This window comes from Oncorhynchus tshawytscha, linkage group LG13 (genome assembly GCF_018296145.1).
Source record: "Oncorhynchus tshawytscha isolate Ot180627B linkage group LG13, Otsh_v2.0, whole genome shotgun sequence".
NCBI lineage: Eukaryota > Metazoa > Chordata > Actinopteri > Salmoniformes > Salmonidae > Oncorhynchus > Oncorhynchus tshawytscha.
Genome location: NC_056441.1, coordinates 13,202,745 through 13,230,732, shown reverse-complemented (window position 1 = coordinate 13,230,732; position 27,988 = coordinate 13,202,745). Strand labels below are relative to the sequence as shown.

General features: G+C 43.3%; 1 protein-coding gene across 3 annotated transcripts; it reads right to left on the bottom strand.

The window, feature by feature from the left end:
* Positions 1-27,963, bottom strand: LOC112264333 (heat shock factor protein 1). 3 transcript variants are annotated; one of them, XM_024440865.2, is made up of 14 exons: positions 27,575-27,963; positions 24,468-24,576; positions 23,049-23,185; positions 22,386-22,510; positions 18,252-18,327; positions 12,281-12,342; positions 12,085-12,181; positions 11,456-11,592; positions 11,140-11,364; positions 9,949-10,023; positions 9,147-9,252; positions 8,732-8,785; positions 7,382-7,442; positions 1-2,833 (listed from the first exon to the last, which is right to left on the bottom strand). In XM_024440865.2, the coding sequence occupies exons 1-14, from the start codon at positions 27,698-27,700 to the stop codon at positions 2,646-2,648; spliced, it is 1,578 nt and encodes a 525-aa protein (XP_024296633.1). In that variant the 5' UTR covers positions 27,701-27,963; the 3' UTR covers positions 1-2,645. The 3 variants fall into 3 exon arrangements, with proteins under 3 accessions (XP_024296633.1, XP_024296632.1, XP_024296634.1); XM_024440864.2 differs by having other exon boundaries at positions 1-2,836; positions 27,575-27,962; XM_024440866.2 differs by lacking the exon at positions 9,949-10,023 and having other exon boundaries at positions 1-2,836; positions 27,575-27,962.
* Positions 27,964-27,988: the final 25 nt, after the last annotated feature.

Here is a 27,988-nt window from a genome sequence, read left to right as displayed (position 1 = left end):
TAATGTACAATTCATTTATTTTATTTGAAACATACCATATACAAAATATTGTTCTCATGTGTAATTTGGGATTCTCCGGCTGTGACATTGTGCTACGGTAAAATTGGTAAAAGTTCTTAACCCAAAATTCCGCACATCAATACACTCCAATAATTCCCCCTTCTCCGTCTCAATGGCCATTAATCAAAAAAACTAACTAGTTTGAACAAACTCAATGACCTCCGGGGGCAGTAAAAGTAACATTTCACAAAGTTCCTCACACTTGAACCAAGATTTAATTGTTTTCCTAGAAAAGGATTTGACAAAAAAAAAGAATGCCTGAAGGAAACAGGCTTCCAAATGAGGACCATACGACTGAGTAGACATTGAGGGAGGATAAACATGTAATCCTGCTTTAAGTTAAACTATTTTCCAAAAAGCAACTCATAATGGGATGTGCTGGCTCACAAATAATTCACTCGGGGATATTATGTCCGTCTCTTGTCATAGACAGAAAGCATCCTAAAAGCAGTCTTAATTCGAGCCAGTCTTAATTCAATGGATTTGATTTCAAGACATGAATACTTGCTGTGAACAAAAGGGTTATCCACTAAAACAGGGTTCAAACGCATTCCTGACACCCCCCCCGTTTTGGTATTTGCCCTAGAACTGCACTGCTGATTCCCTGCACTAGAAGTGTTCCCCAACTCCAGTACCACCAACAGCACACGTTTGCTCCAGAGAATCTCACCTGATTCAACACAGAGGACTTGATGGTTAGTTGGCAAGATGAATCAGGTGTGCTGTTGGGGCTCGCATGGTCCAACCTAGGTATTAGATGGATGTACCTAATAAACTGGCCAGTGGGTGTATATACACTTTAAAGCTAGAGTCCTTAATCAAAACAATAAACCCCCCCCCAGATTCTATATTGGTAAAAAGCTGAGGTATAGGCCTAGAGAAATGTAACCTCTCAACTTCATAGAGCTGAAGATGCAAGGACCCCAATTAGAGATCCCAATTAAGTTATTCCCCCCAATTTCGTGGTATCCAATTGGTAATTACAGTCTCATTGCTGTGACTCCCGTACAGACTCGGGAGTGGAAGGTCGAGAGCCATGCATCCCCCGAAACACAACCCACCCATGTTGAGGCTATATAGTGTTTGTTTACATTTACGCTGAACAACAATATAAACACAATATGTAGAGTTGGAGGGTCCCATGTTGAATGAGATTACATTTCCCAGAAATGTTCCATATACACAAAAAGCTTATTTTTCTCATTTTCTGCACAAATTTGTTTACATCCCTGTATGTCTCCATTGCCAAGATATTCCATCCACCTGACAGGTGTTGAATATCAAGAAGCTGCTTAAACAGCATGAACATTATACATGTCCAACTTGTGCTGGTGATAAAATGCCACTTTAACATGGGCAGTTTTGTCACAACACAATGCCACAAGTGTATCAAGTTTTAATGGAGTCTGCAATTGGCATGCTGAATGCAGGAATGTCCACCAGAGCTTTTGCAAGATAATTGAATGTTAATTTCTGTACCATAAGCCACCTCCAAAGTAATTTTAGAGAATTTGGCAGTACGTCCAACCGGCCTCACTAAAGCAGACCATGTGTAACCAGGTTAGCCCAGGACCTCCACGTCTGGCTTCTTGTCCGAGACCAGTCCCCCAGACAGCCGATGAAACTGAGGAGTATTTCTGTCTAATAAAGCCCTTTTGGGTGAAAAACTTATTCTGGTGGGCCTCTACACTCTCCAAGGCCCATTCATGGCTACACCCCTGCCCAGTCATGTGAAATCCTTAGATTAAGGCCTAATTAATTCCAATTGAGTAGCTCCCTTATATGAACTGTAACCAATCAAATCTTTGAAACTGTTGCATTTATATTTTGGTTCAGTATACATTGTTTACAAACAAAACAAGATTTTAATTTAGGGTTCTAATGGGGAACGGCAGTTGAACTAAGCTCATGAGGCATTTCTAAGTTATATTCTTCTAGAATGCTTAGATGTAGCAACTGAAGGATTCTATCATTAAAACTTAAATAACTTTAAAGGTGCTGAAATACCAACAGCATTCCATTATGAATTATTAAGATAAAGATAATGTTGCAGTACAAATATTTAAAAACACTTAAAATTATAAAGGTACTACCATTATATCAATAGGTAAAAGAAAATAAACCCTCTCCAGAAAAAAATTAAACAAAAAGATGAAGTGTTTTTCCCTAGAAACAGTAATGTACTGGATCTATGCCCTGTGTTACAATTATTCTGAATACTTCCACTTTTATTCATTAAAGGAACTTGGTGATCAATGCTTAAAACTTGACCTGGTAATGATTAAGCTTTTAGGGAGTTTTATTTAAGGCCCGCCAATAAGACCACAGATAATTCAACCCTGGAAGTCATTTCCAAGAGCTGAACAAACCATTGCAGTAATTTAAATCGAACTTCTGTTTCGATTAATCTAAAGCAAAATTCTTTCACTAGGAAGTTTAAGCCTTGAAATGAATGAAGCTCAATAGCTCAGAGAATAGTGAAAAACCATCATTTGGATTCAACCGGGTTGATTTGTCGTCATCTGCACCTGAACACGACAAAATAAAATTAAACATACTAGTACATCCCTTTTTATAAAGTTTCTTCAGGATAATTTGGGCTTGTCTGGTGCTGCTATGTCAGAGGTGAGTGAGATGGTAGGTTCCTCTTCAGGGTCCTGGCTGAAATAAAAGTCCCCCTCCAGCAGAGTGGGGAGATCCGCCCCCCCGTTCTCATTGGTCAATGGGTCAGTCAGTAGCATTGGCTGGGTGGTGTACTGGACAAGCTGCTTCCCTGCTTTAATCAACATATGAAAACACATGAGATCATCATTATTTTTTGCATAGGAAAAGAAGCATAATTAAATATAATGGCTGAGCATTGTATAATATAAATCAAGGAAAATTGGAAGCACAGTGTAGTTTATTTTATTGACTACTGGAGTTAACGTAATCCCTTGACAGTGATACTCTTGCTGGAGTTAGTGTTGATAACTGGAGTTGATTGAGAGGAGTACGTTTAACTCCATAAGAGTAACCAGAGACAGATATCCATGGGGTGAGTATCCACAGCCCCTTTACACATCTTTGGAGAATACAGCAAGAAGTTTAAGTTGCACATTTTCAGAGTTGATTCAACCGTGTGAATTTTGGCAGTATGTAGTATGTGCGGAGTATGTTGCTTTTTGGGCGACCTGACCAAATTCAGATAGAAATGTGAGTTATACATCAGTCACTCATTTAAAGCAACTCGGAGAAGCGGCAGCTCCATTCTACACGCCCCATTTGCCTGCTTCCCATTCTTAAGTTTCATTTTTCACAGCTGAAGGGTTTTTCCTCGGCTTCAAACAGCTGATAACCAAAAATATCGTATTATCGAAAACATATTTCACAGTGGTTTAAATGATAATGTTTCTCTGCGCTGCTTGTTCTGTCACAAACTTCAAACAAAAAAACAAAACAAAAAAAAAAGTTTTTGTTCATTATTAACCTTATGGTATACAAAGAGATATATATATATACACATTTTTCAAAACTAACCCAATTTTTAAGTGGTTGGAATTATTGCAGCTGTTCTAGGTAGTCATTTAAAATTACACCTTTCAGTCTGGCAATCACTGACAGCCGGTTGTGGTGGATGTAAAGTTACGATTGTTGGATGTCCTTCTGGCTGGATTCCATAAGGAATTAGATGTCACAGTAATTGGTGGTAACCTGATCATTCATTCATTCAAATAGCAGTGGGAAATATGCTAATTAGGCTTTACTCCCTACAGTGTTAAAAAAGGTCATCTACTAAAGTGGAAATGTACTCCAATTGAGTTGATTATTAAAAACACAGAAAAATCTAAAATGACATGAGTTTATTAAAAACACAAAACTGAAACCAGAGTAGTTTTGACTCTAAAATGGGGGTGGGATCAAATGGTGTTGAATTGGACTCCGTGATGGTAGCGGCAGCGGCGGTACTATCAGCAGCAGTAGAAGCGGCAGTACTATCAGCAGCAGTAGAAGTGGCAGCGGCGGTACTAGCAGCAGCAGTAGAAGCGGCAGTACTATCAGCAGCAGTACTACTATCAGCAGCAGTAGAAGTGGCAGTAGAAGCGGCAGGTACTATCAGCAGCAGTAGAAGTACTACTATCAGCAGCAGTAGAAGTGGCAGCAGTAGAAGTGGAGTACTAGCAGCAGCAGTAGAAGTGGCAGGTACTATCAGCAGCAGTAGAAGTGGAGGTGCTAGCAGCAGCAGTAGAAGTGGAGGTACTAGCAGCAGCAGTAGAAGTGGAGGTACTAGCAGCAGCAGTAGAAGTGGCGGTACTATCAGCAGCAGTAGAAGTGGCGGTACTATCAGCAGCAGTAGAAGTGGCGGTACTATCAGCAGCAGTAGAAGTGGCGGTACTATCAGCAGCAGTAGAAGTGGCGGTACTATCAGCAGCAGTAGAAGTGGAGGTACTATCAGCAGCAGTAGAAGTGGAGGTGCTATCAGCAGCAGTAGAAGTGGAGGTGCTATCAGCAGCAGTAGAGCAGTGGAGGTGCTATCAGCAGCAGTAGAAGTGGAGGTGCTATCAGCAGCAGTAGAAGTGGCGGTGCTATCAGCAGCAGTAGAAGTGGAGGTGCTATCAGCAGTAGTAGAAGTGGCGGTACTATCAGCAGCAGTAGTGGCGGTAAGTGGCGGCAGCAGTAAGTGGCTATCAGCAGCAGTAGAAGTGGCGGTACTAGCAGCAGCAGTAGAAGTGGCAGCGGCGGTGCTATCAGCAGCAGCAGAAGTGGCAGCAGCAGCGGTGCTATCAGCAGTAGTAGAAGTGGCGGTACTATCAGCAGCAGTAGAAGTGGCAGCAGTAGCGCAGCAGGGCAGCAGCTGCTATCAGCAGCAGCAGAAGTGGCAGCGGCGGTGCTATCAGCAGCAGTAGAAGTGGCGGTACTAGCAGCAGCAGTAGAAGTGGCAGCGGCGGTGCTATCAGCAGCAGTAGAAGTGGCAGTGCTATCAGCAGCAGTAGAAGTGGCGGTACTAGCAGCAGCAGCAGCAGTAGAAGTGGCAGTACTATCAGCAGCAGTAGAAGTGGAGGTACTATCAGCAGCAGTAGAAGTGACAGCGGCGGTGCTATCAGCAGCAGTAGAAGTGGTGGTGCTATCAGCAGCAGTAGAAGTGGCAGCGGCGGCACTATCAGCAGCAGTAGAAGTGGTGGTGCTATCAGCAGCAGTAGAAGTGGCAGCAGCGGTACTATCAGCAGCAGTAGAAGTGGTGGTGCTATCAGCAGCAGTGGCAACACTAGCAGCAGCAGAAGTGGCATCAGCAGCGGTGCTATCAGCAGCAGTAGAAGTGGCGGTGCTATCAGCAGCAGTAGAAGTGACAGCAGCAGTAGAAGTGTGCTATCAGCAGAAGTGGCAGCTATCAGCAGCAGTAGTGCTATCAGCAGCAGTAGAAGTGGCGGTGCTATCAGCAGCAGTAGAAGTGACAGCGGCGGAACTATCAGCAGTAGTGAGAACTATCAGCAGCAGGCGGTGCTATCAGCAGCAGTAGAAGTGGCAACACTATCAGCAGCAGTAGAAGTGACAGCGGCGGTGCTATCAGCAGTAGAAGTGGCAGCAGCGGTGCTATCAGCAGCAGTAGCGGCGCTATCAGCAGCAGTGGCGGTGCTATCAGCAGTAGTAGAAGTGACAGCGGTAGAAGTGGCGGTGCTATCAGCAGAAGTGGCAGCAGCGGTGCGGAACTATCAGCAGCAGTAGAAGTGGCGGTGCTATCAGCAGCAGTAGAAGTGACAGCGGCGGAACTATCAGCAGTAGTAGAAGTGACAGCGGTGCTATCAGCAGCAGTAGAAGTGGCAACACTAGCAGCAGTAGAGTGACAGGTACTATCAGCAGCAGTAGAAGTGACAGCGGTACTATCAGCAGCAGCAGAAGTGACAGCGGCGGTACTATCAGCAGCAGCAGTAGTGACAGCGGGCGGTGCTATCAGCAGCAGTAGAAGTGGCGGTGCTATCAGCAGCAGTAGAAGTGGCGGTGCTATCAGCAGCAGTAGAAGTGACAGCGGCGGTACTATCAGCAGCAGTAGAAGTGGCGGTGCTATCAGCAGCAGTGACAGAATCAGCAGCAGTAGAAGTGACGGTGCTATCAGCAGCAGTAGAAGTGGCGGTGCTATCAGCAGCAGTAGAAGTGGCGGTGCTATCAGCAGCAGTAGAAGTGGCGGTGCTATCAGCAGCAGTAGAAGTGGCGGTGCTATCAGCAGCAGTAGAAGTGGCGGTGCTATCAGCAGCAGTAGAAGTGGCGGTGCTATCAGCAGCAGTAGAAGTGGCGGTGCTATCAGCAGCAGTAGAAGTGGCGGTGCTATCAGCAGCAGTAGAAGTGGCGGTGCTATCAGCAGCAGTAGAAGTGGCGGTGCTATCAGCAGCAGTAGAAGTGGCGGTGCTATCAGCAGCAGTAGCAGCAGTAGAAGTGGCGGTGCTATCAGCAGCAGTAGAAGTGGCGGTGCTATCAGCAGCAGTAGAAGTGGCGGTGCTATCAGCAGCAGTAGAAGTGGCGGTGCTATCAGCAGCAGTAGAAGTGGCGGTGCTATCAGCAGCAGTAGAAGTGGCGGTGCTATCAGCAGCAGTAGAAGTGGCGGTGCTATCAGCAGCAGTAGAAGTGGCGGTGCTATCAGCAGCAGTAGAAGTGGCAGTGGCAACACTAGCAGCAGCGGTACTATCAGCAGCAGTAGAAGTGGCAGCGGCGGTGCTATCAGCAGTAGTAGAAGTGGCAGCGGTGTGATCAGCAGTAGTAGAAGTGACAGCGGCGGTGCTATCAGCAGTAGTAGAAGTGGCGGTACTATCAGCAGCAGTAGAAGTGACAGCGGCGGTGCTATCAGCAGCAGTAGAAGTGGCGGTGCTATCAGCAGCAGTACAAGTGGCGGTGCTATCAGTAGCAGTAGAAGTGGCAGCGGCGGTACTATCAGCAGCAGTAGAAGTGGCGGTACTATCAGCAGCAGTAGAAATGGTGGTCCTATCAGCAGCAGTAGAAGTGGCAGCGGAGGTGCTATCAGCAGCAGTAGAAGTGGCAGCGGAGGTGCTATCAGCAGCAGTAGAAGTGGCAGCGGAGGTGCTATCAGCAGCAGTAGAAGTGGCAGCGGCGGTACTATCAGCAGCGGTATCAGCAGCAGTAGAAGTGGCAGCAGCAGTAGAAGTGGCTATCAGCAGCAGTAGAAGTGGCAGCGGCGGTACTATCAGCAGCAGTAGAAGTGGCAGCGGCGGTACTATCAGCAGCAGTAGAAGTGGCAGCGGCGGTACTAGCAGCACACGGTCACTCCCATAAAACATCACATAAAAATGAAATGGATATTCAGCATGATATACAGTATATTAGGAGTTCTTACCGGTGTAGTTGTCACTTCTCTCAGCCCCTTTAGGTGGATCCGATGAAAGCAAGTCCTGGATCTAGAACAACGGGGGCCACAGTGAGACTAACTTATTTCATGAACAAAACAAAAGCAGTAAACAGCTAAAGACACAATCATCTTACCCTGCCAAAGCAGAGGGTCTATATCCATACCTCTTCCACCCCCTCAGGTCAATCACAACAAAAACCTCCCACCACCCAAACAGGTTCTTCCCTTGTATAGTGGCCCTTACCAACCGGGCCACAGTGATCTTCTCATTCATGGAGTACAGTTTACTATTCATCCACTGACTATGCATCCTGAGTAGCGCAGTGGTGTAAGGCACTGCATCTCAGCTAGAGGTGTCACTACAGACCCTGGTTCGATCCTGGGCTGCATCACAACCGGTTGTGATCGGGAGTCCCATAGGGCGGTGCACAATTGGCCCAGGGTTTGGCTGGGGTAACCAGTCATGGTAAATAAGAATTTGTTCAACTGACTTGTCTAGTTAAATAAAAACGGTCAATAAAAAAATTCAAGGAACTGCACATTGTTCTTTGCGCTCAGAATTTATCCAATCCAGATTGTACGTACACAATGACCACCAAGCTATCATGCCCTTTGCCCTGAACCCGTAAAGTGCTTTGTTTACACAGTCAAATTTTAAGAACCTTGCTAATATTGAGTTGCACCCCGTTTTTTTCCCTCAGAACAGTTTAAATTTCAGGGCATGGACTCCACAAGGTGTCTAAAGCATTCCACAGGGATGCTGGCTCATGTTGACTCCAATGCTTCTCATAGTTGTGTCAAGATGGCTGGAAGTCTTTTGGGTGGTGAACCATTCTTGATACACACAGGAAACTGTTGAGCGTGAAAAACCCAGCAGCATTGCAATTCTAAACACAAATCAGTATGCCTGGTACCTACTACCATACCCCGTTCAAAGGCACGTAATTTGTCTTGCCCATTCACCCTCTGAATGGCACACATACACAATCCATGTCTCAAGGCTTATAAATCCATCTTCAACCTGTCTCCTCCCCTTCATCTACACTGATTGAAGTGACATCAATAAGGGATCATAGCTTTCACCTGGTCAGTCTGTCATGGAAAGAGCAGGTGGTCATAATGTTTTGTACACTATGTATACATCTGTATGCGCAACTCATAATGCAGCTTATAGTGTTGTCTGTAGATTTTAGCCTGATGTTCATTGTGTACATAAAGTGGATTGTGTAAATTCTGTCTGTATATTCTGTTCATTGTCGCAGCACCATTTCACAGAGTCAAATTCCTGTACATGCAAATGTATTTGACGAATAAAAGGTGATTTTGATTCTAACTTACACTGTCAAGGCTCTCCAGGTCAAATTCAGAGCCAGGCAGGGAAGAACTGAAGAACTGAAAGACAAGTAGTGGTAGAAAACATTATCCCCTGGGGTTCAGATGAAGCAGATTAACAAAAACAAGACACCGGAGGAATTAGAAAATAGACATGAACCATAACTAACTCTTGTTGGTTTCATCTAGTCATTGTGCTCACTCACACCAGGTTGACCATCCAGCATCAACCTTCACAAAGCCACCGTCCCTTTAAAACACACCTAGAATTGCCCAGCAGCGACAAATCTCTAATCTGACCGGTTAGTGTTCCACATAGGAAACGCCCCAGCATACTGTTGTTGGGACAGAATATAGTAGCCCGATGTAGATCTGGTCCCACAAACAGATCCGGGATCAGGCTAAGAAAGGCAAAACTTACTTCAAAGAAGGGTGAGGACTCAAAATTGATGGACTGTGCATTCAGGATAGTCTGGAGGTTTTCCAGGCCATTGTCGATGCTGTCCAAATGGTCACTGAGCTCACTCCTACACCAAAAAGAGAAATCAACATGGTTCATATTCATCATTGAACATCTCCCTGACTAAGCACACGCATTAAAGCAAATTAGCTGCTTAAAACGAATGGTAGTTAAATCAACCAACAACGTGTTTCATTTGAGCTGCAGAAGCCATTGGAAAAGCAATGAGTGGGCCACACAATCACTGAGTTGTAAACCTGATGCCCAGAAAGTGGAATGGTTTGCCTATAGTTCACTGGGCCTGTCACATTAAAACCACTCACAGAATGATTGCCGTTTGACCTAAATGGAGGGTAGCCTTTGTGGTTGAGCCGTATGCCGTTAGATTAACATTTGGACAAACCATGCTAAATCAGCCATTTTTTAAAGCCCATGTGTGTTCAAAACATTGTTAATAATCAACAATGACAAGTTGGTGCCAAATACTGAGAAGCACGATCCGCATGTAGACCCAGGGAAAAGATTGTTACATCCAGGGATATGGTAAACTATTAGAAATGATACAAGCCTCAATAATGATTCAATATGTATTTGCTCAATAGATACACAAATCACTTTGTTTATTTCTCTTACTACAGACCACACAGGCTTGACAGTTCGTTTTCTGGGCTTGTTGCTGGTGGCAATGCCGGGTACAGCAGCGTCAATCAAACATTCTGGGAGATGACAACAACAGTGTTTGTGGGCCAACTGAAATGCTAACCCTGGGATAGGTCTGAGGTGTAGAGACGAGGAGGGGCAGGGGAAGAGGCAGGAGACCTCTGACTTCTGTGTAGAACTGAAAAGATAAAAGAACAACAGCTGGAAAGAGGAGAGCAGACTACTACACACGGCACCCCATAGGTTGACTAAAGCCCAGGGGTGGGGATTACATAGGCTACGCGGCTTCTCATTGGCTGAAAATTAGAATAATGGGCATTGGGGGCACAGGAACAGAATTCACAGCTGGTTTAAAAAGGAATCCTGTAATAAAAAAATGTACGGACAGTCTAGGATACATGTATTTTATCAGAGTACGATTTCAATAAAACAAACACTTCAGCAGTGACACCCAAACTGTACAAGTCATTGACAGACAACACCCCCCCCCCAAAAAAAAGAGGTAAAAAAAGAATGAGGATGTTTGAGTGAGAGATGAACAGCATCGCTAATATATCGTAAATCCATCTACATAAAGATAGAGTAGATTAAGATATCCAGTATGCATTAGTTTGATTAAATATTGAGCAGTTTATTATGTACCGTTAGTAGCAACAGCCAGGATCCTACAACTAAAAAGCCAAGATGAAATGCAACAAATAAACAGAACTATGTCTAAAATGCCAAATAATCCATGTTTGGTTTGAAAGAATTAGCAAAGTCTTTGAAGTGTATACTTAGCAACACTCGGGACAAGCCAGTGGGTTTGTTTATGTAGAGCTTGTTGAACGACGGTGCTTATTAAACTAGCATAAAGTGCTAACAGCTGCTCTATTTATCAGTGGAGAGCTGCTTTGCGTCGCTAGCACATCCCCCTGATGCAATGTGACATGATACACACAGAGATGGTGGCGCATGGGGAGAAACCTAGGGCATTAGGCTGGCTGCAGACGTCGACTGGCATGGGACAACAGAATATAAAAGATAATGAAAGGCTAGTGTGATGCAAGTGGATCGTAAGCGATGGACACACCCCGCGACGACCAACGGTTAAAAGCCCCGGGTGAAGTTCCTATCACTTGCCGCAGTGTGTTGAGCAAATTTGAAATACAAGAAGTGACAAAAAATAAAAATAATTTAGGGTAGAGAACTAGGCTCGTTGTGGTAATCTGTTACTAGGTGCTCGGTAGGAGGGGCTGAGGGACAGACTGGCAGTGGAACCTGGACACGGTGACATAATCTGGGGATTACTCACTTGTCTAGACAGGCGAGGCTAAGACACTTCTGCTCCGTAGGGGTCGTGGGGGCGGGGGCCGCATTAGGCTCGTTGCTCTCCTGCAGGATGGAGTTGATGAAGTTGATGGGGGACAGAGGTGTGTCAACCTGGATCCCTGCCCCCCCGATCACAACCTCAGCAGGACACACCTCCTCCAACATGTGACTGGACGGCTCCTCTTTTATGTGGACCAATGGGCTCATGCTGAAGACAGGAAGAGAAATTGACATTTTTTTAATTAGTGTATATTTGGTATAGGGTCAGGAGCTGTTCCTGAATTTTAACCGTCACTAACCTTTCCTCCATCCACTCATTGGTGACCTCCACATGGCTGGCCTGAGCCAGGTCAGTGACATCTGAGATAATGGGGCCGTTGTTAAGTGACGACTCCGCCGTGAAGAGACCTGTACTAGTGAATGGGGAGCCCGAGGGCTGGGAGTAGGACACACGTTCACAAGAATACTAAATCTGCCCTGGCATCCTAACAAGATCAGTTATGTAACACAGGCTTAAATAACATTACACCTTATTGGTGCTCCAGCAACCACACCTCTCGGAATGCATTACCTCTGGCTGGTTAAGAGCCTGAAAAAAAAGTGACTTACAGTAGCTACATTCTCATGTCTGAGATATGAGTTGTTCATCTTTCCTGGGGAGCGTCACACTTCTTGGTAACTTCACTAGCCTACATCAAAACATGCCTTTACAATTTAAGGGATTTGTAAAGTACAGCTGTATCAATAGCATAATTTGGCCTAAATATATTACTGTGAATTCAAAATCAGCCTGACCCCCCAAACTCACAATACAAGAAGAGTGCTTTCTATCTGATATTACTACAGTATTTCAAGAGTGCAGGCCTGTTCCATTTCTACCACCGGAAGGTGCCAATCTAGGCTAGGTTCCAGGAGAAGGTGAACTCACAGAGATAGAGGACGAGGCCTGAAGGTGTTCCAGAGAGTACTGCCTGCTGTACTTGGGCATGGAGTGGGCGGAGCTGCTGTCGTTCAGCATCAGGGGACTGTAGTACCATAGAGAGACCAGACAAGAGTCAGACAAATAAAATAAAAAACAGACCACTATTTGAGTGAATGAGAGGTTGCTATTCTAAATTACTTGCATCTTTCTCTTCATCCCCAGGACTCTGTTGGACTGCACCAGGGTCACTAGGAACTGGATGAGCTGGGGGAGACATTAGCACAGTAAGCAGTTGAACAGGGTGATATGGACAAAAAAAAACATTTCACAATACATTTACTGGATTATCACAATAATGATAAATAGAATGTTAGGTTTATAACATGAATGTGAACTGAGTTAGGCTACTTGTGTATATTACTGTACCCATAGTACTACCACCACCTTTGAATATGGTTGTTAAAACCTCTTTAGGCTAGGGGGCAGTATTTTGATGTTTGGATGAAAAACGTGCCCAAAGTAAACTGCCTAAACTGATATGGCAGGCGAAAACCTGAGAAATCCATCCAGGAACTACTCTTTTCCATTGCAAGCCTATCCTCCATTTAAAGGGATATCAACCAGATTCCTTTCCCTATGGCTTCCACAAGGTGTGAACAGTCTTTAGACAGTTTCAGGCCTTTATTCTGAAAAATGAGTGAGAATGATCACATCGCATCAGTGGATAGTCCAATGTCCTCAGATTTGTGCATGCGTGCGCACCTGGAGCGAGGCCTTTTCTTTCTCTTCTGTTGAAAAGGCTACCGTCCGGTTGAAATATTATCGATTATTTATTGTAAAAACAACCTGAGGATTGATTATAAAAAACATTTGACATGTTTCTACGAACTTTACGGATAGTATTTGGAATTTGTGTCTGCCCGTCATGACCGCACGAGCCTGTGGATTACTGAACAAAACTCACCAACCAAATGGAGGTTTTTGGACATAAAGAGAATCTTTATCGAATAAAACAAACATTTATTGTGCAACTGGGAGTCTCGTGAGTGCAAACATACGAAGATCAAAGGTAAGTGATTAATTTTATTGCTTTTCTGACCAATCTACTTTGCTGCTAGCTGTTTGTAATATTTTGTCTGCTGAGAGCTGTCCTCACATGGTTTGCTATCACCCTAAAGCCTTTTTGAAATCTGACACGCCGGCTGGATTAACAAGTTAAACTGTGTTTTGGTATATTGCACTTGTGATTTCCTGAACATTAAATATTTTTAGTATTTTTTTTATTTTTACATTTCTATTGCTCAAGCTGCCACTTTCCATTATTACATGCCTTTAGAAACACAAGACTTTTTAGTCAGACAGCCAGCAAGCTGTTCCTTTGTGTCTGACCACAGAATCTCTGTGTTTGAATTAGTTCATCGATGGTGCTAATCTCAAGACGAAGTCGTTTCTCTGTGACAGACTTGGTTGACTTGACAGCATCAACTAGGGAGAGTAGTAAGTTGCCAGTGACAAACTACAGTTGAGAACAGATGTGTCAAAAAGAAGGCATAGCCAATTCCATCCGCAAGAACAAGGGTTTTTCCAGCAAGTGTGCTTCGGACAACCCTTCTGTTCCATTTTGACTGCTAACAGATAGGTGAGAAACTTCCTCCTTCACCCATTAACACGATTATATGTCCACCTTGTGTGCCTACATCTGTAGGGTTCCCTAGGGAAGCATCACTAAAGACAACTAGTTTCAGAGTAATCTTTTCCAACATGCTGAAACTTCAGTCACTTGTTGTGATTTCAGTTTACGAACAACTTTGTTTGCCCCATGGATGGTTTGTACAGTGGCGTGTTGTGTTGGCTGCCAAGTTGCAGTCAAACAATACATGAGACCTACTCTGTCTAGCAACCCATATAAATTTGACCTCAATTGATCAGCTTCAATTCCACAGAGAGGGGAATTCCTTTGTATGGCTCTTGAAGTATCCATGTGGATGGGTTGAAGATTCTTGACATAGCTTTCCTGTTGCATCAGTATAGTTTAGACAACTGTAATAAACTCTATGCCAACATAAAAACTATGATGATCCTCACAGCCGACCTAGAAAACAGCTTTGAGGTGTGGAATCACAGTTGTCGCAAAGGTCTGTTGAGCCACCCAAGATGAAGTCATCAGCATGACCGGCAAATACTTCAGTCACATTGCAGTCTTGATCAAGCCAATAGAAGACTGCAGGATCCACCTGTGGCATTTTCCCACCTGTACTCAGCCTTGTTGCCTCGACTTTGTTGTACCAGTAGAGTGATTCATCTGCCAGGCCCCACACACACACTTTTTTCATTTCCAGTGTTCCTCCGCGCTTAGCTTTAGGCAGAAGTTAATGTGAATTTCCCTTGACAGATCTGTTCCCTGCAAAACTGCAGATTTGATGTCTGTGGAATAAAGTTTCCATTTATTCTGGCAGATCATCGTCGGCAGCAATTGGAGTGATTCTGAGGCGCATGTCAGTGAGTCTTTTGGGAGTCCATTAGCAGCCAGCGCCTCAAAACCTCTAGCCACTAGACATGTTTTTGGCACAATTCCAGTCAAGGATTCTTTAAGGGTACAAGCCCACCTTGTTGAGTCACATTTTTGGCCAATGCCTGACTTCCACAAACACTTAATTTTTCCTCCAATTACTGAGCTCATCTAGTTTAGCTGAGTCAAATGACACGTCCTTGGTTTCAAGTATATCATTTTGAATGTCATTCTACTTTTCTCGATTTTCCATTGGTTCAATTCTGAGATGGTCTACAAGTGACAGGTCAGCTGACCCCGTTGAATTTTTATTTTTATTTTACCTTTATTTAACTAGGCAAGTCAGTTAAGAACAAATTCTTATTTTCAATGACGGCCTAGGAACAGTGGGTTAACTGCCTGTTCAGGGGCTGCCTGTTCAGGGGCTGCCTGTTCAGGGGCTGCCTGTTCAGGGGCTGCCTGTTCAGGGGCTGCCTGTTCAGGGGCAGAACGACAGATTTGTACCTTGTCAGCTCGGGGGTTTGAACTTGCAACCTTCCGGTTACTAGACCAACGCTCTAACCACTAGGCTACCCTGCCGCCCCAGAAAGTGTAGCTGGTTCAGAGTACTGCAAGCTGTACCAATTCCTGTGTTTTCCTTTGGATTTTCCTGCTCGTCCAACAGTTCGTCCAGTTTTTAAGATTGGAACAACCATGTAACTGTTGAACGTTTTCCTAATTTGAATCCTCAACAATATTATCTGTATCATGGTTGAAGGTCTCTGCTCCATTTCCTGTGTCAGTTTCCATATCATTGGATGCGACATCTGATAGGTTTGTGTCTGGTAATGTGTCGTTGTCATTTTCAGTAGGAGGCGGATTCTCAGCAACAGCAATCGTGAGTGATGCACCAGGACACTGGTGCCTCACAAATATCACCACACCATCTTGGCCAATGACTACTCTGGGTCCTTTCCACTCTTGACAGTCAACTCGTTTGTAGTACACTTTGTTTCCAGTCTCGTACCTCTTATCTGTGGATCGAAGCAGTTGACGCAGAGCCCTGCCCTCTGAACACACTGCTTCAGTGAATGCTTTTGTCACTGCATGTAGTTCTGAAAATGTGCTGTCCCATCCATGCACTCACACTGGTCCCTTCTAGTGGTGGTAGCTTGTCAACCAGTACAGAGGGAAGATTAGGGTTCTGTCCGAACACTAGTCGGTATGGGCTGTAACTATGAACATTGAGTTTATGGCCATCAAAGCCCAATCTAAGACGGTTTTCCAGTCACACCCATTGTCTTGCTTCATTTTCAGCATGATCTCTGTGAGTGTTTGATTGTGTCTCTCCACAAGTCCATTGCTACATAGACTGTATGCAGCAGTTGTCTTTACTTCCATGTTGAATTTCTCAGCCATTTCTCTTATTTCATTATTATTGAATTCTCCATTGTCACTGTACAATTTCTAGGGTGGGCCATGCACACATATCCAGGAATGAATGAAGTGCTTGAAGATTTCACTGGGTTTCTTTTTATTCACAATGCTTCCAGCGCTGAAGCGTGTGAAGTGGTTGATTATGTGAAGGTTTCACACACTTGGTCCCAACTCATGTAGACCTACAGCCACTGGTTCATTGTATTTGGAAGCCAGTGGCAAACCAACAGCTGGTCTGGGCTTAGGTTTGCTGTAGTTCTGGCATTTCTGTTAACTATCTGCCATAGAATGGAAGTACTCTCATCAGCATTATTCCCAAAACTGCTGAGTAACTTCTGAAGTCTGTCAACTATAGCATGTCCAAACTGTTTGTGAAGTTAACAATACTTTGTTTTTCTTCTGTGGCCATGTGCTCCGTGTCCCTCAGAATCGCCATGTGCTCCGTGTCCCTCAGAATCGCCATGTGCTCCGTGTCCCTCAGAATCGCCATGTGCTCCGTGTCCCTCAGAATCGCCATGTGCTCCGTGTCCCTCAGAATCGCCATGTGTGCTCCGTGTCCCTCAGAATCGCCATGTGCTCCCTCAGAATGTCTCCGTGTCCCTCAGAATCGCCATGTGCTCCGTGTCCCTCAGAATCGCCATGTGCCCGTGTCCCTCAGAATCGCCATGTGCTCCGTGTCCCTCAGAATCGCCATGTGCTCCGTGTCCCTCAGAATCGCCATGTGCTCCGTGTCCCTCAGAATCGCCATGTGCTCCGTGTCCCTCAGAATCTCCATGTGCTCCGTGTCCCTCAGAATCTCCATGTGCTCCGTCAGAATCTTATTCTTACACGGACTCCCCCATCTCCAAATATGAAAGCTCTGTTGTGTCAATTATATTTTGTACTTCATATTTAGTTGACTTACATAACTATCAAGACATTTTGCACCACACACTGTTGTACATACAATATCAATAACAGCAGATCAGAAGGATTCAACTATAAAGATCTCAGTATCAGAAGCAGATTCATTTGAAAACAGTGTAATGTTACACTGCTCCATCTGTGTTCACATTTCCTGTTAGTTTAACCTGTTCATTTTTATATGTGCTTTGACAAATACCACATTTTGATCTCCTTCCATACCTGTCCAGTGGATTTGTGTTGGGCAATGGCGCGCTCGTCTGGTTGTCTTGCGAACGTTTCTCTGCTGCTCAGTGTAATATGCCGCGTCACTCACTTGCATTCCATCAGTTATTGGCGTGACAGACGTCATCTCACCAAAAAAATCATTTTTAGTGCTGACTTGAATGACGCAAGTCAGCACAGTACAAACAGACAACTGTTTCTCGCTCCTATCCAGACAGGCAGAATATAGCAACTTGAAAGCTAACACGGCATCCGGGAGAACCATGTCGTACTTGCGCATCCTATTGCTCAAGTACAAAATAAATTATGTAGTCCATTCGAAATCAATTATGTAGTCTGTCATTGCAAACACAGAATCCAGTGCCTTGATCAAAGTTATCATTACCGTCATTCTTGTTCAAATCCTCCACCGATATTTCCAGTGCTGTGTGTCTCACTCTTCCCTCAAGTGATAATACCACTGCAAGTGCTTGCTTTCTGTCATCCAGATTAGTAACCTGTGTCCAGATTCCAAGTTAATTTTTCTAACTTTCATACGACCTCTTCTCATCGAAGCGAGGTGGCACATTGTAGTTATTAGCCATCCTCTGCTACCAATGTTAACTCAAAATGACACAACAACTAGGTTCCAGTTTAACAATGTTTACTTCACCCTAGTACATAGTTGCCATCACACTCAGGCCAGGTCCATCTAGTCAGACTACTGGGCAGGCGTACTAATATCAGAGTGATAGCACCATAATAACAGAACTATAGGGATACTTAAAACATGAACTTAACAGTTGTTACTATCACATCTCTCTAGTACAGGCTACTTATCGTGACTTCCGATATCAACAAAACGGACTCGATAATTGGTTGGTATGGTCTGTGTTGATAATGTTCAGTTTATGGTCCCAGCTCTAGTTAACAGGAAAATATTTGTTGATTTACACTGAACAAAAATATAAAAAACACAACAAGTGTTGGTCCCATGTTTTATGAGAAGAAATAAATAAATCCTTATTTCCATAGTGAACGTCATTCCAAGAGTTATCACACGATCTACTATGTTAAACATAGAAGAGCCTACTTGTTCTGGGTGGTCAGAGAAGAGGCAGGTGACGCAACTGTCTTTTACCTTGTTGACAACTTTCTGTTGCTGGACGTGTTTCTGTCGGAGGCTGGCCACCTCTCTCCACAGAGCTTCATTCTCACTGGAAAGACAAAGGGGATACTCGTTTACAGATGAATAAACCACACATAACAAATCCATGGAACTTTAAATGGAATACAGGGACAGTACATTTCCCTTCCATTCCTATGACATCCTCTAAGGGTATGTCATGGATGCTTGCTGTAATGACAGCAGTCCTTGACATTGTGATGTCGTTTCCTACGTCAAAGTTGAATAGCCTAATAACCCGTTGTAAAGCATATTTGAAATAAATCAGTAAAAATCTCAGAACAGCAAGTCATCCCTAACGGACCTAAATCTCCACAGTACATGTAGCCAAGATTTGAGGAGGGGGGGGCGCTTAGGCTCTCATCTTGAAGACCCACCCATACTGTGGAACACCTATCAAGGCACAGCAGATTTTTTACTGCGCTGGTAAAGATTGGAGGAATAGTTGAGGCAGTTTATTTTGTTAAGTTAATGGCTATTGAAAGATCTTAGCGCAATGTGTTTATTCAGCTTTTTTAAAGACCCTGCCCCTCCACCTGGCTCTTAAAGCCTGGCTCCTCAGACTCTGGTTCAGATACTTTGTAGGTGTGCTCATGGGCCTGATTCATCCATACACATGTCTCACATTAAATTACATGCCCTGGACTCGGACAACACCTAGCCCAGTCCCACATCTATTTGTGCTGTCCTGCAATCTCCTATGGTCTCGGTCCCACTGGAGTTATCAAACAGAGTAAGCAGTTCTAGAACCACGCCAGAACCAGGCTAGACAATACCTTGGTGAAATGTCAGATCGAGTCTTCTGGCTCCATCATAAAATATTTAAGAATCAAAATCTTTATTTGCAAAGTACATCAACATGTACCAAGAATTTGACCTGGTGAAATGGTGCTGCCACAATAAACAGAATACACATTTTTAGATATTTCAGAGTTTGTTTAGCATTTTAGTCTTATGTCTTTATTAAGGCTACTCTCAGATTCTGCAAATGAAACTATTCTAGACCCCCCCCCAAAAAAAATAAAACAAACATTAGGGCTAGCTTCGAGAACAAAATGAAAAAAAATACATTTGCTGATAATCAAAGCTTAGGCCTTAAATCCTGGCATTGTTACAGAGTAACGCACGTTAACCTTAAGAACCTCCAGCACACTGATGTGATATTAAAACCGTGACCAAACCAGGGTTGAAGGACATGAGTACTGGGGTGCCATCGGAGTGCTACAGGGCCCCCATACTTCCAGTGTGGGAAAGAGTGGTCCTTTATCAGCGGTCTCTGTTGCCTTGTAAACCCACTCTGCCCTGTAAAAGCCCACCATCTGTGCTGACCTCCCTATGGGGCAGACGAACAGGGATTTATAGGGTCAGGTGTGGATTCCTCACCATAGGCCCCAACCCAGAACACCATTCTAACCAATACTGAGGGATTATTTGACATGTGAACGGGATCAGATAATTGGAAACATACCTATTACTTTTTGGCGCGTCAGATTTGTTCAAGGGTCAGAGGGGAGGTGGAATGTGGTAATAGAGAACAATAGTTTTTTTTCTCCCTAAGAAAGCGTGAGTAACTTATTCTTGAGTAACATATCTTAATCAAATAGGCAAATTGGATAAAACAAGGTAAATAATCCCATCTAGTCTAAGGACATGGTGAGAGACTGTCATGCTGTGCCGATGGACACGATGAATGAGGTCACAATAAAATCTGCTGTGCGTATTGCATCATGGTACCATGCAGAAAAAGTCTGGTTTATTAACCAGTTTGGGACAGGAGAGAAAGCCCTCGGTGGCAATGAAGAGTCCAAGGGTGAGGTCCAGCTGGAGAACCCAAACGCGCCTGTGTGCTGACATGCACCCGGACGGGCTACAGGCAGCTGGTGAACAGCACACCCACATCATCCCAGCTGCATGAGAAGAACCTCATGCTTTTAGAATGGCAACGTGGTGTCCTGAAAGATGAGCCACCATTATATTCTCCCAGAGTGGGGCACACTGACACAACCCAATGGGTTATCCCACATAACTGCTACAAAATGGGAACTCTCCACTTTGAAACCACATCTGATGAAGACATTATAACCAATAACTAACCAGGCTGAGTTATGTCAGTATCCACATCATTACTGCTACAAAACATGGAACTCAGTCTGATCAAGTCATCCAGAAAAAGATCACACAAAACAAACCCTGAACCTAATTCAAACCAAACCTGGACACACACTTGATCACAACATGGAAACAGACCAGGTCCAACTCTCAATTGAATGTTTTTTGTTTTGTAGATTAAATAAGTAATTTAGCATTTTTAAATACTGGTTTTATGTTCTATCACCATAAGAATGTATATCAATAGACATACTCTATTAATAATTGTTTAAAGCTGGTGAAAAATGTTTTGAAAGCTATAATTTATGACAGCTCTGTAGATTTAAACAGCACACAGACATAGTCAGGTGCCAGCATTAGTGGATTCGGCTATTACAGCAGAAAATCGAGGACATAGCCATGCAATCTCTATAGACAAACATTGGCAGTAGAATGGCCTTACTGAAGAGCTCAATGACTTTGTGACGTAGAAGTCCGTCACTGGCCGCGGGCAGCATTTGGTACTTTAACGCACGCACACAATCATCACTCCTCCCTGTTCCATTATCAGATAAGTTAACAATGTGGGTCGACACACAAATTAACTTCTGTCTTAGTACATATATTTCACACTTATGTCAATGTTCATAGTTAATATAAGCAATATGTATTATACTTATCTATGTTGTGGATGAGCGCTTTGTTTGTTTGTTCTGTTCCTCTCTATCTCTGTATCTTCTGGGTAAGGACCCGAGCTAAGGGAATTGGGCTGACTTTGTAGTGCCTGTCCCAAATGGCTCATTAATGTAAATGTGCATATTGAAAGACACTGTCAGTAGTAATGTCATTTTATAACTGTTGTTGTGATATTGTTTCATAAACATGTTGCAATTTATATACTTTAGTATGTTTAGTTAATGGAAAATGTAGGTTTGACGAGTTAATTGCTTAATTAATTGGTGTTAATTGTTCTGAGGGGAGGGGCTAGCCCTACAAAAGGAGCCTCTTTCTGTTCATGGAAGAGGCCATTTTGGATTGAGCTGTGAACGGGGCAGCATTGTGTTTAGCTGGCCCATAAGGTATACGTTTGATGGCAGTACTGTTGTTTTTGTTCCAGAATCACTTTGTAAATAAACACCCTGAAGCACAGAAGAACATTTGGGGCTCCGCCATCTTTTTATTTTGACAGAGGTTAGGTTTTCCAGTTTAGCCTTCTGGCCTACTCTACGTGACAGACTTTCAATGTGGCATTATCAGATGCAAGTCAGTTCATCAAATTTCTGCCCTGGTTAACTAAGTGCTGTTATTGTCAAGTGGAACAGTTTAGGAGCAACAACAGCTCAGCCGTGAAGCAGTAGGCCACACAAGCTCACAGAACCGGACTGTTGAGTGCTGAAATGCTTAGCGCATAAAATTGTCTGTCCTCGGTTGCAACACTCACCACCGAGTTCCAACCTGCATCTGGAAGCAACGTCAGCACAAGAACTGTTCTGCAACTCCACATTAATGCCCATGATTTTGTAATGAGATGTTAGATGAGCAGGTGTCCACATACTTTTTGTAACGTAGTGTGTATATACAGTACTCCAGCCTATGACAGGCCTTTCAGAATCCTGCCTCATGCAGCCTAATCATCAGCTTTAAATAAACTGGCTTACACCGCCTTAATGCAGCATGGTAGGCTACTGCAGCACTATAGGGACACACAGTATGCATACTTGCTAATATAGCAACATGGCAGCAAGGGGGTGGGAGAATATCTAATTGTGTGGAACTTAAAGGGTAAGCTGGTGAAGAGCGTTTTTGCATCATTCAAGGGGCAGTCGATTCTGAAACTGTTTTTGAATCTTGCATCTATGTGGTGTTGTGGACTTGGGGGTTTGTACTATGGTTTGTTAGACATGGTTTGATTTGGTTCCCTTCAATGTATTAGTTAAGCTGAGTCGACTGTCTAATATGCATGAGATTGAATCAGAATATACCTCTCAACGTTTCACTTACTGCTTCATGGCGATGATTTGGGAGTCTATGGTCTCCTGCTTGCCTTTTATGTTCTGCACGTTGGTCAGGATTTTCGAGACATCGTCTGAGCTCATCTTGAGGTCTTCATGTTTAACATTGGACACCTGAAAGGGAGAGAGAACATGACAAAATGGTTAAAGCAAAGAAAACTGCTAAAGCAAAAGAAAAGTATTAAAGTGAGGAGGGAAAGAGATAAAAACGAGCCTTCAGTGTAGGCCTTGGCCCCGACTGGAACCCTGAGGGATAGACAATGGAAACACAATGAAAAGAGTATGATTTGGTTATCAGTTTTTAGCCTGAACTGATCAGTTGGCCCGAGGCAGACTATATCAAGGTGCAGATGGAAGCGGCTGTAAATAAACAGACTGAGCAGAGTAGAAAGTGGCTGTGTCAGGCAACATCAGATTACCATCTCCCTGGCCTGCCTTCTCCAATCCTCCCATCCTCAGCTCAATCTGGCCTGGGAGGAGAGCAGAAGAGCAGGCCAAGAACTTGGAGCACATGCTGTCTGTCTGAGGAGCCTGACTATACATTTTATATATTGGTAATACTGTCTAGGCTTGGTCAAGCCCAGTATGAAGAAAGGTTTGATAGGCGATTCAAGACATGTCACACGATGCCATCTCATCGTTTTGCACTTACATTGGTAACTTTCCGTTTTATATTTTCAAGTAGAGGCTCCTGTCCGCGGATGAAGTAGGGATGCTGGAATTCCATGTCGTCCTTCTCAGGCTTCACCAGACCGCCCTGCTCAATGTGGACTACTTTGCGGAAGCCGTCTGTAGAAAGTTATAACAACTTACAGTTGACTATGGCACTACCATTCAATTTCTAGATACGTGGCAATTACCTTGCCTGTATTTACTGTTTCTAAAATGTGCCTGGTTTCTAGGTCATTGCATGCAATTATATCTTCCTCTTCCAAGTCTTCTGTCTTAATAAATAACGTAAGTGGATTATATAACCAATTATAAATTAGGTGGTTCGAGCCTTGAATGCTGATTGGCTGACAGCCGTGATATATCAGACCGTATACCCCGGGTATGACAAAACATTTATTTTTATTGCTCTAATTACATTGGTAACCAGTTTATAATAGCAATAAGGCACAAGGGGGTGTGCTATAGGGCAAATATATCACGGCTAAATGCTGTATCCAGGCACTCCGCGTTGCGTCATGTATAAGAACAGCCCTTAGCTGTGGTATATTGGCCATATACCACACCCCCCGAGCCTTATTGCTTAAAGACACAAACAAAAAGCACAAGGCTTTCACAGTATAAGAAATACATTTTAACATCTACCTCAACTTCAGAGAAATAGCATCTATTAAAAAAAGGTCCTCCGTTGAGTCTAATTAAAGCAGGGACCAGCGGGCCGGATACCGCCCAAGAAGGGGTCTAATCTGGCCGATGGGAAGTTTGAGTAAAAACAAACTCAATATACATTAAAATTACTTAAACCAAATGGAAACTGTGGAGTAAGGATAATGGACCTATTATCATATAGTTTTTAAATCACTACAGTTAGGGAGCATCAGAAATTAAAACAATTATGGATGGAGGACTTTTCCCCCCCAACTTTGACTGCAAGGAAACATAACCAATTTTTGGTGCGGCCCTCTGGCCCTCGTTGAAGACCGAATGCAGCCCCTGGGGCAAAATTGGTTTGACACCGCTGGTTTAAAGGCTCATCATAATATAAGTAAATAATTAGGTAGAATCTACCAAAACACCCAGAACCAATCAGTGTAGATGCTGGAGGCAAATGTAAAAGTAGAAGTGTGGATTTACATTAGTAAAATCTCTCTTCAACATAAGATTTTCTACTTTTTGGTTTACACTATACTTACTTTAGCCTTGTGTGGAAGGTGGCAATTACTACGTCATGTGTCATACCATTGTCTATATACTAACAAAATAAGGACAGCAATTCAAACTATACAGGAGCCTCTCATCTAAACGATATTGCATATAACGTAGCACACATGATTATGACGGCACGTTTTAATTCCATGGCATTGCCATGCCTAACATGTTACATACATGAATGACAACTCACACATATTGAGCTGGCGTACAAAGCTGGTCATGTTATTGTGTTTGAAATACTTGGGAAGCACATCCTTGGAGAATTGGCCCTGATCAAACACATGGAAGCTGTTGCCATTCTGTAAAGGAAGAGAAAGAACAGTAAATTATTTTGGCATAAAGACCTTTATCTACTGTATCCCTTTAAATAAATAGTGCACAACCCGTTTACCTTGGCTCGGCCTATAATTATAACCACTGCTCATTTGTAAAAGAGACATTGGTCTCAACATGACTCACTGGCAAAATAAAAATGGACTAAAGTAAGAATCAAGTTAAGCTGCTTTGGCTGGCCTACGACAAAGCTAAACTAATTCACTACTTTGGGTCTGATAAAGGCTCTACTTACACTGATTATGGAAGGTAGAGAATGGTGTGAAGTCTAAGGCAATGGACAAGTTGGATCATGACGCAAGAACTTACTGATTATGTAGGTTAAAGAGAAAACAATGACGCCGGCCGCTAATGGCAATGCATCCTAAAAACTTAATCAAATCAGTTAAGAAAATTTCCTAATTAGTAGATTTGCTTGTACATAATCTCAATATTCTGGGGTTAGTTCACACACACAAAACCTCCTACAACTTCACTTGTGAAGCAATTCCTGTGCAATGACGGCTGAAATGATCCAGTGCCAAAGCGCAATAGAAGTGTTTTGTCTGAATGTTTGTCAGTTATTTAGCTATTTATTCACTTTCGGGGAAAAGGATGCACAGATGTCAGATGTTTGGACCAGAGTCCATAAACAGAGGATGCCCTTGGATAGACAGCGTATCAACACACACAGGATTGTCTCCTACCCCGTAGTAAGAGAAAACATAATTATGACTGTCTATGCTTTCACCCTCAGGGTCAATGAGTGCAAAAGGTAGAGGCCAGATAATTCCTTATTAGTCAGCAACATCATTTGACATTTAATAAAATAAGAATAATAAATTGGCAGGTAGCCTAGCTGTTTGAGCGTTGGGCCATTAACCAACAAGGTAAAACAAAATTTGTCGATGTGTCCTTGAGCAAGGCACTTAATCCTAATTTGTTCCACAAAACAACACATTTCACAACACCTATCCGGTGTATGACAAACCCTCCTTTGACAGGATTGTCAAATCACAGATCTGGGGAAGGGTAAACAAAAATGTCTGCACCATTGAAGATCCCCAAGAACACAGTGGCCGCCATCATTCTTAAAATGGCAGAAGTTTGGAACCACCAAGACTCTCTTCCTAGAGCTGGCTGCCTGGGCCAAACTGAGAAGTGCCTTGGTCAGGGAGGTGACCAAAAACCTAACGGTCACTCTGACAGAGCTCCAGAGTTCCTCTATGGAGATGGGAGAACCTTCCAGAAGGACAACCATCTCTGCAGTACTCCACCGATCACTCTCAGACCATGAGAAACAAGACTCTCATGTCTGATGAAACCAAGATGGAACTCTTTGGCCTGAATGCCAAGCGTCACATCTGGAAAAAACCTGGCACCATCTCTATGGTGAAGCATGGTGGAGGCAGCATCTTGCTGTGGGGATGTTTTTCAGCGGCAGGGAGTGGGAGACTTGTCAGGATCGAGGGAAAGAGGAGCTGAGCAAAACAGAGAGATCCTTGATGAAAACATGCTCCTGAGTGCTCAGAACCTCAGACTGGGGCAAATGTTCACCTTCCAACAGGACACTGACCCTAAGCACACAACCAAGACAACACAGGAGTGGATTCAGGACAAGACTGAATGTCCTCGAGTTGCCCAGCCAGCGCACCGACTCGAACCCAATTAAAAATCTCTGGAGAGACCTGTTAATAGTTGTGCAGCAACCCATCCAACCTGACAGAGCTTGAGAGGACTGGCAGAGAATGGGACAAGCTCCCCAAATAGACATGTCAAGCTTGTAGCATCATACCCAAGACTCAAGGCTGTAATCACTGCCAAAGGTGCTTCAACAAAGTCCTGAGTAAAGGGTCTGAATACTTATGTAAATTTGATATTTCCATGTATTTTTTAAACTGGCAAATTTCAAACCTTTCATTTATCAACTATGTTGTTTTAGATTAAGGCTTCAACATAACCAAATGTGGAAAAAGTCAAGGGGTCTGAATTCTTTCCAAATACATACAGGTCTACCTCAATTACCTCGTACCCCTGCACATCGACTCATACTGGTACCAAGTTATCGTTGCTCATTGTGTATTTATTCCTCGTGTTATTCATCTTTTTTCTATTCATTGTTGGGAAGAGCCGTAAAGTATTTAACTGTTAGTCTACAGCTGTGGTTTATGAAGCATGTGACAAAAAAATGGATTTGTGAACATAAATTATAAGATTTGTTTTTAGACATAATGACCCGGCGTTAGCTGTACAACTTAGAGTAACATCAATTTATTGCCTACTGAGAATTCCAACATTGCGGCTAGCAAAGGGAAAAGGCTGTCAAATTGTTTACACAGCCACACACCCATTTTCACACACCCCCTTTTCTCATTACAATGCTGTAGCTAACCTTAGCGAGTTTCAATTTGTTGTTTTTTGCATGGCTTTTTAGACACACAGACAGCTACATACTGTCTACACTCACAGTTAACCAAATTAAGTAGTTAGCTGCAGACAGGTGGCTTGCTAACATAGCTAGAAAATGATCATTGACACCCAGGAACAGCTGACGCGTGGACTAACAAAACCTTCCGCCACGAAGCTCCCCGGCCCTTGGCCTAGTTTTTTTTCGCTGATTAATTGCAGCTGAATAAATGTATCACCTTCACGATTGACCAAATTAGCTAAATTGTCTAGTTAGCTAGCTGGATAGCTAACCTAGCTACATCTTTCGGACTCAAGAGTTCATTACTCGTATAATCTGGTTAGGAAGTTAGGTAACGTTAGATAATCTAGTTAAAACCTACAGTGAACTAACGTTATCATATAACTAACGTTAACTATATATAAGTGATGCCCCGCTAACATCACATATGAAATGTGAAACCATCTTGATTGACAAACTGTCTATAAAGCGAACCAAGTCTATGTTAATTTACTTAATGTCCAGCAGCTAGCTAGCGGGTTAGATAACTAGTTTGCTAGCTACTAATGCTAACTCACTGGGCTCCAGCAGATCAGAGGATCGGTGTCCGGATCCTCAATAAGAGTCCAAAGTTTCGTAAGAAATGCAGGTACGTTACTGCCACTGACAACGACCCCACCAGACCCACCACCGTGGAACTCCATATCAACGAAAAATAATAACTTCAAAAGTTGATCATTAAAAAAAAAAATAGCACAAGGGAAAGAAGTCCAGTGCTCTTGACAGTTCGATATTTGCTGTAACAATTCTATAATTCCGTTTGGCAATGACGGAAACGAGTGAATATATGACTTATAATTCAGAAACTATTATGAACGGAAATTTCCATCAACAAGACACAGCTACAAAGTGCGTAGAAAAAGGCCATTGCACAGGCGCATGGTGGTCGCCATTGTGTGACATCATCAAGAGGAAGAACAATATTAATATAT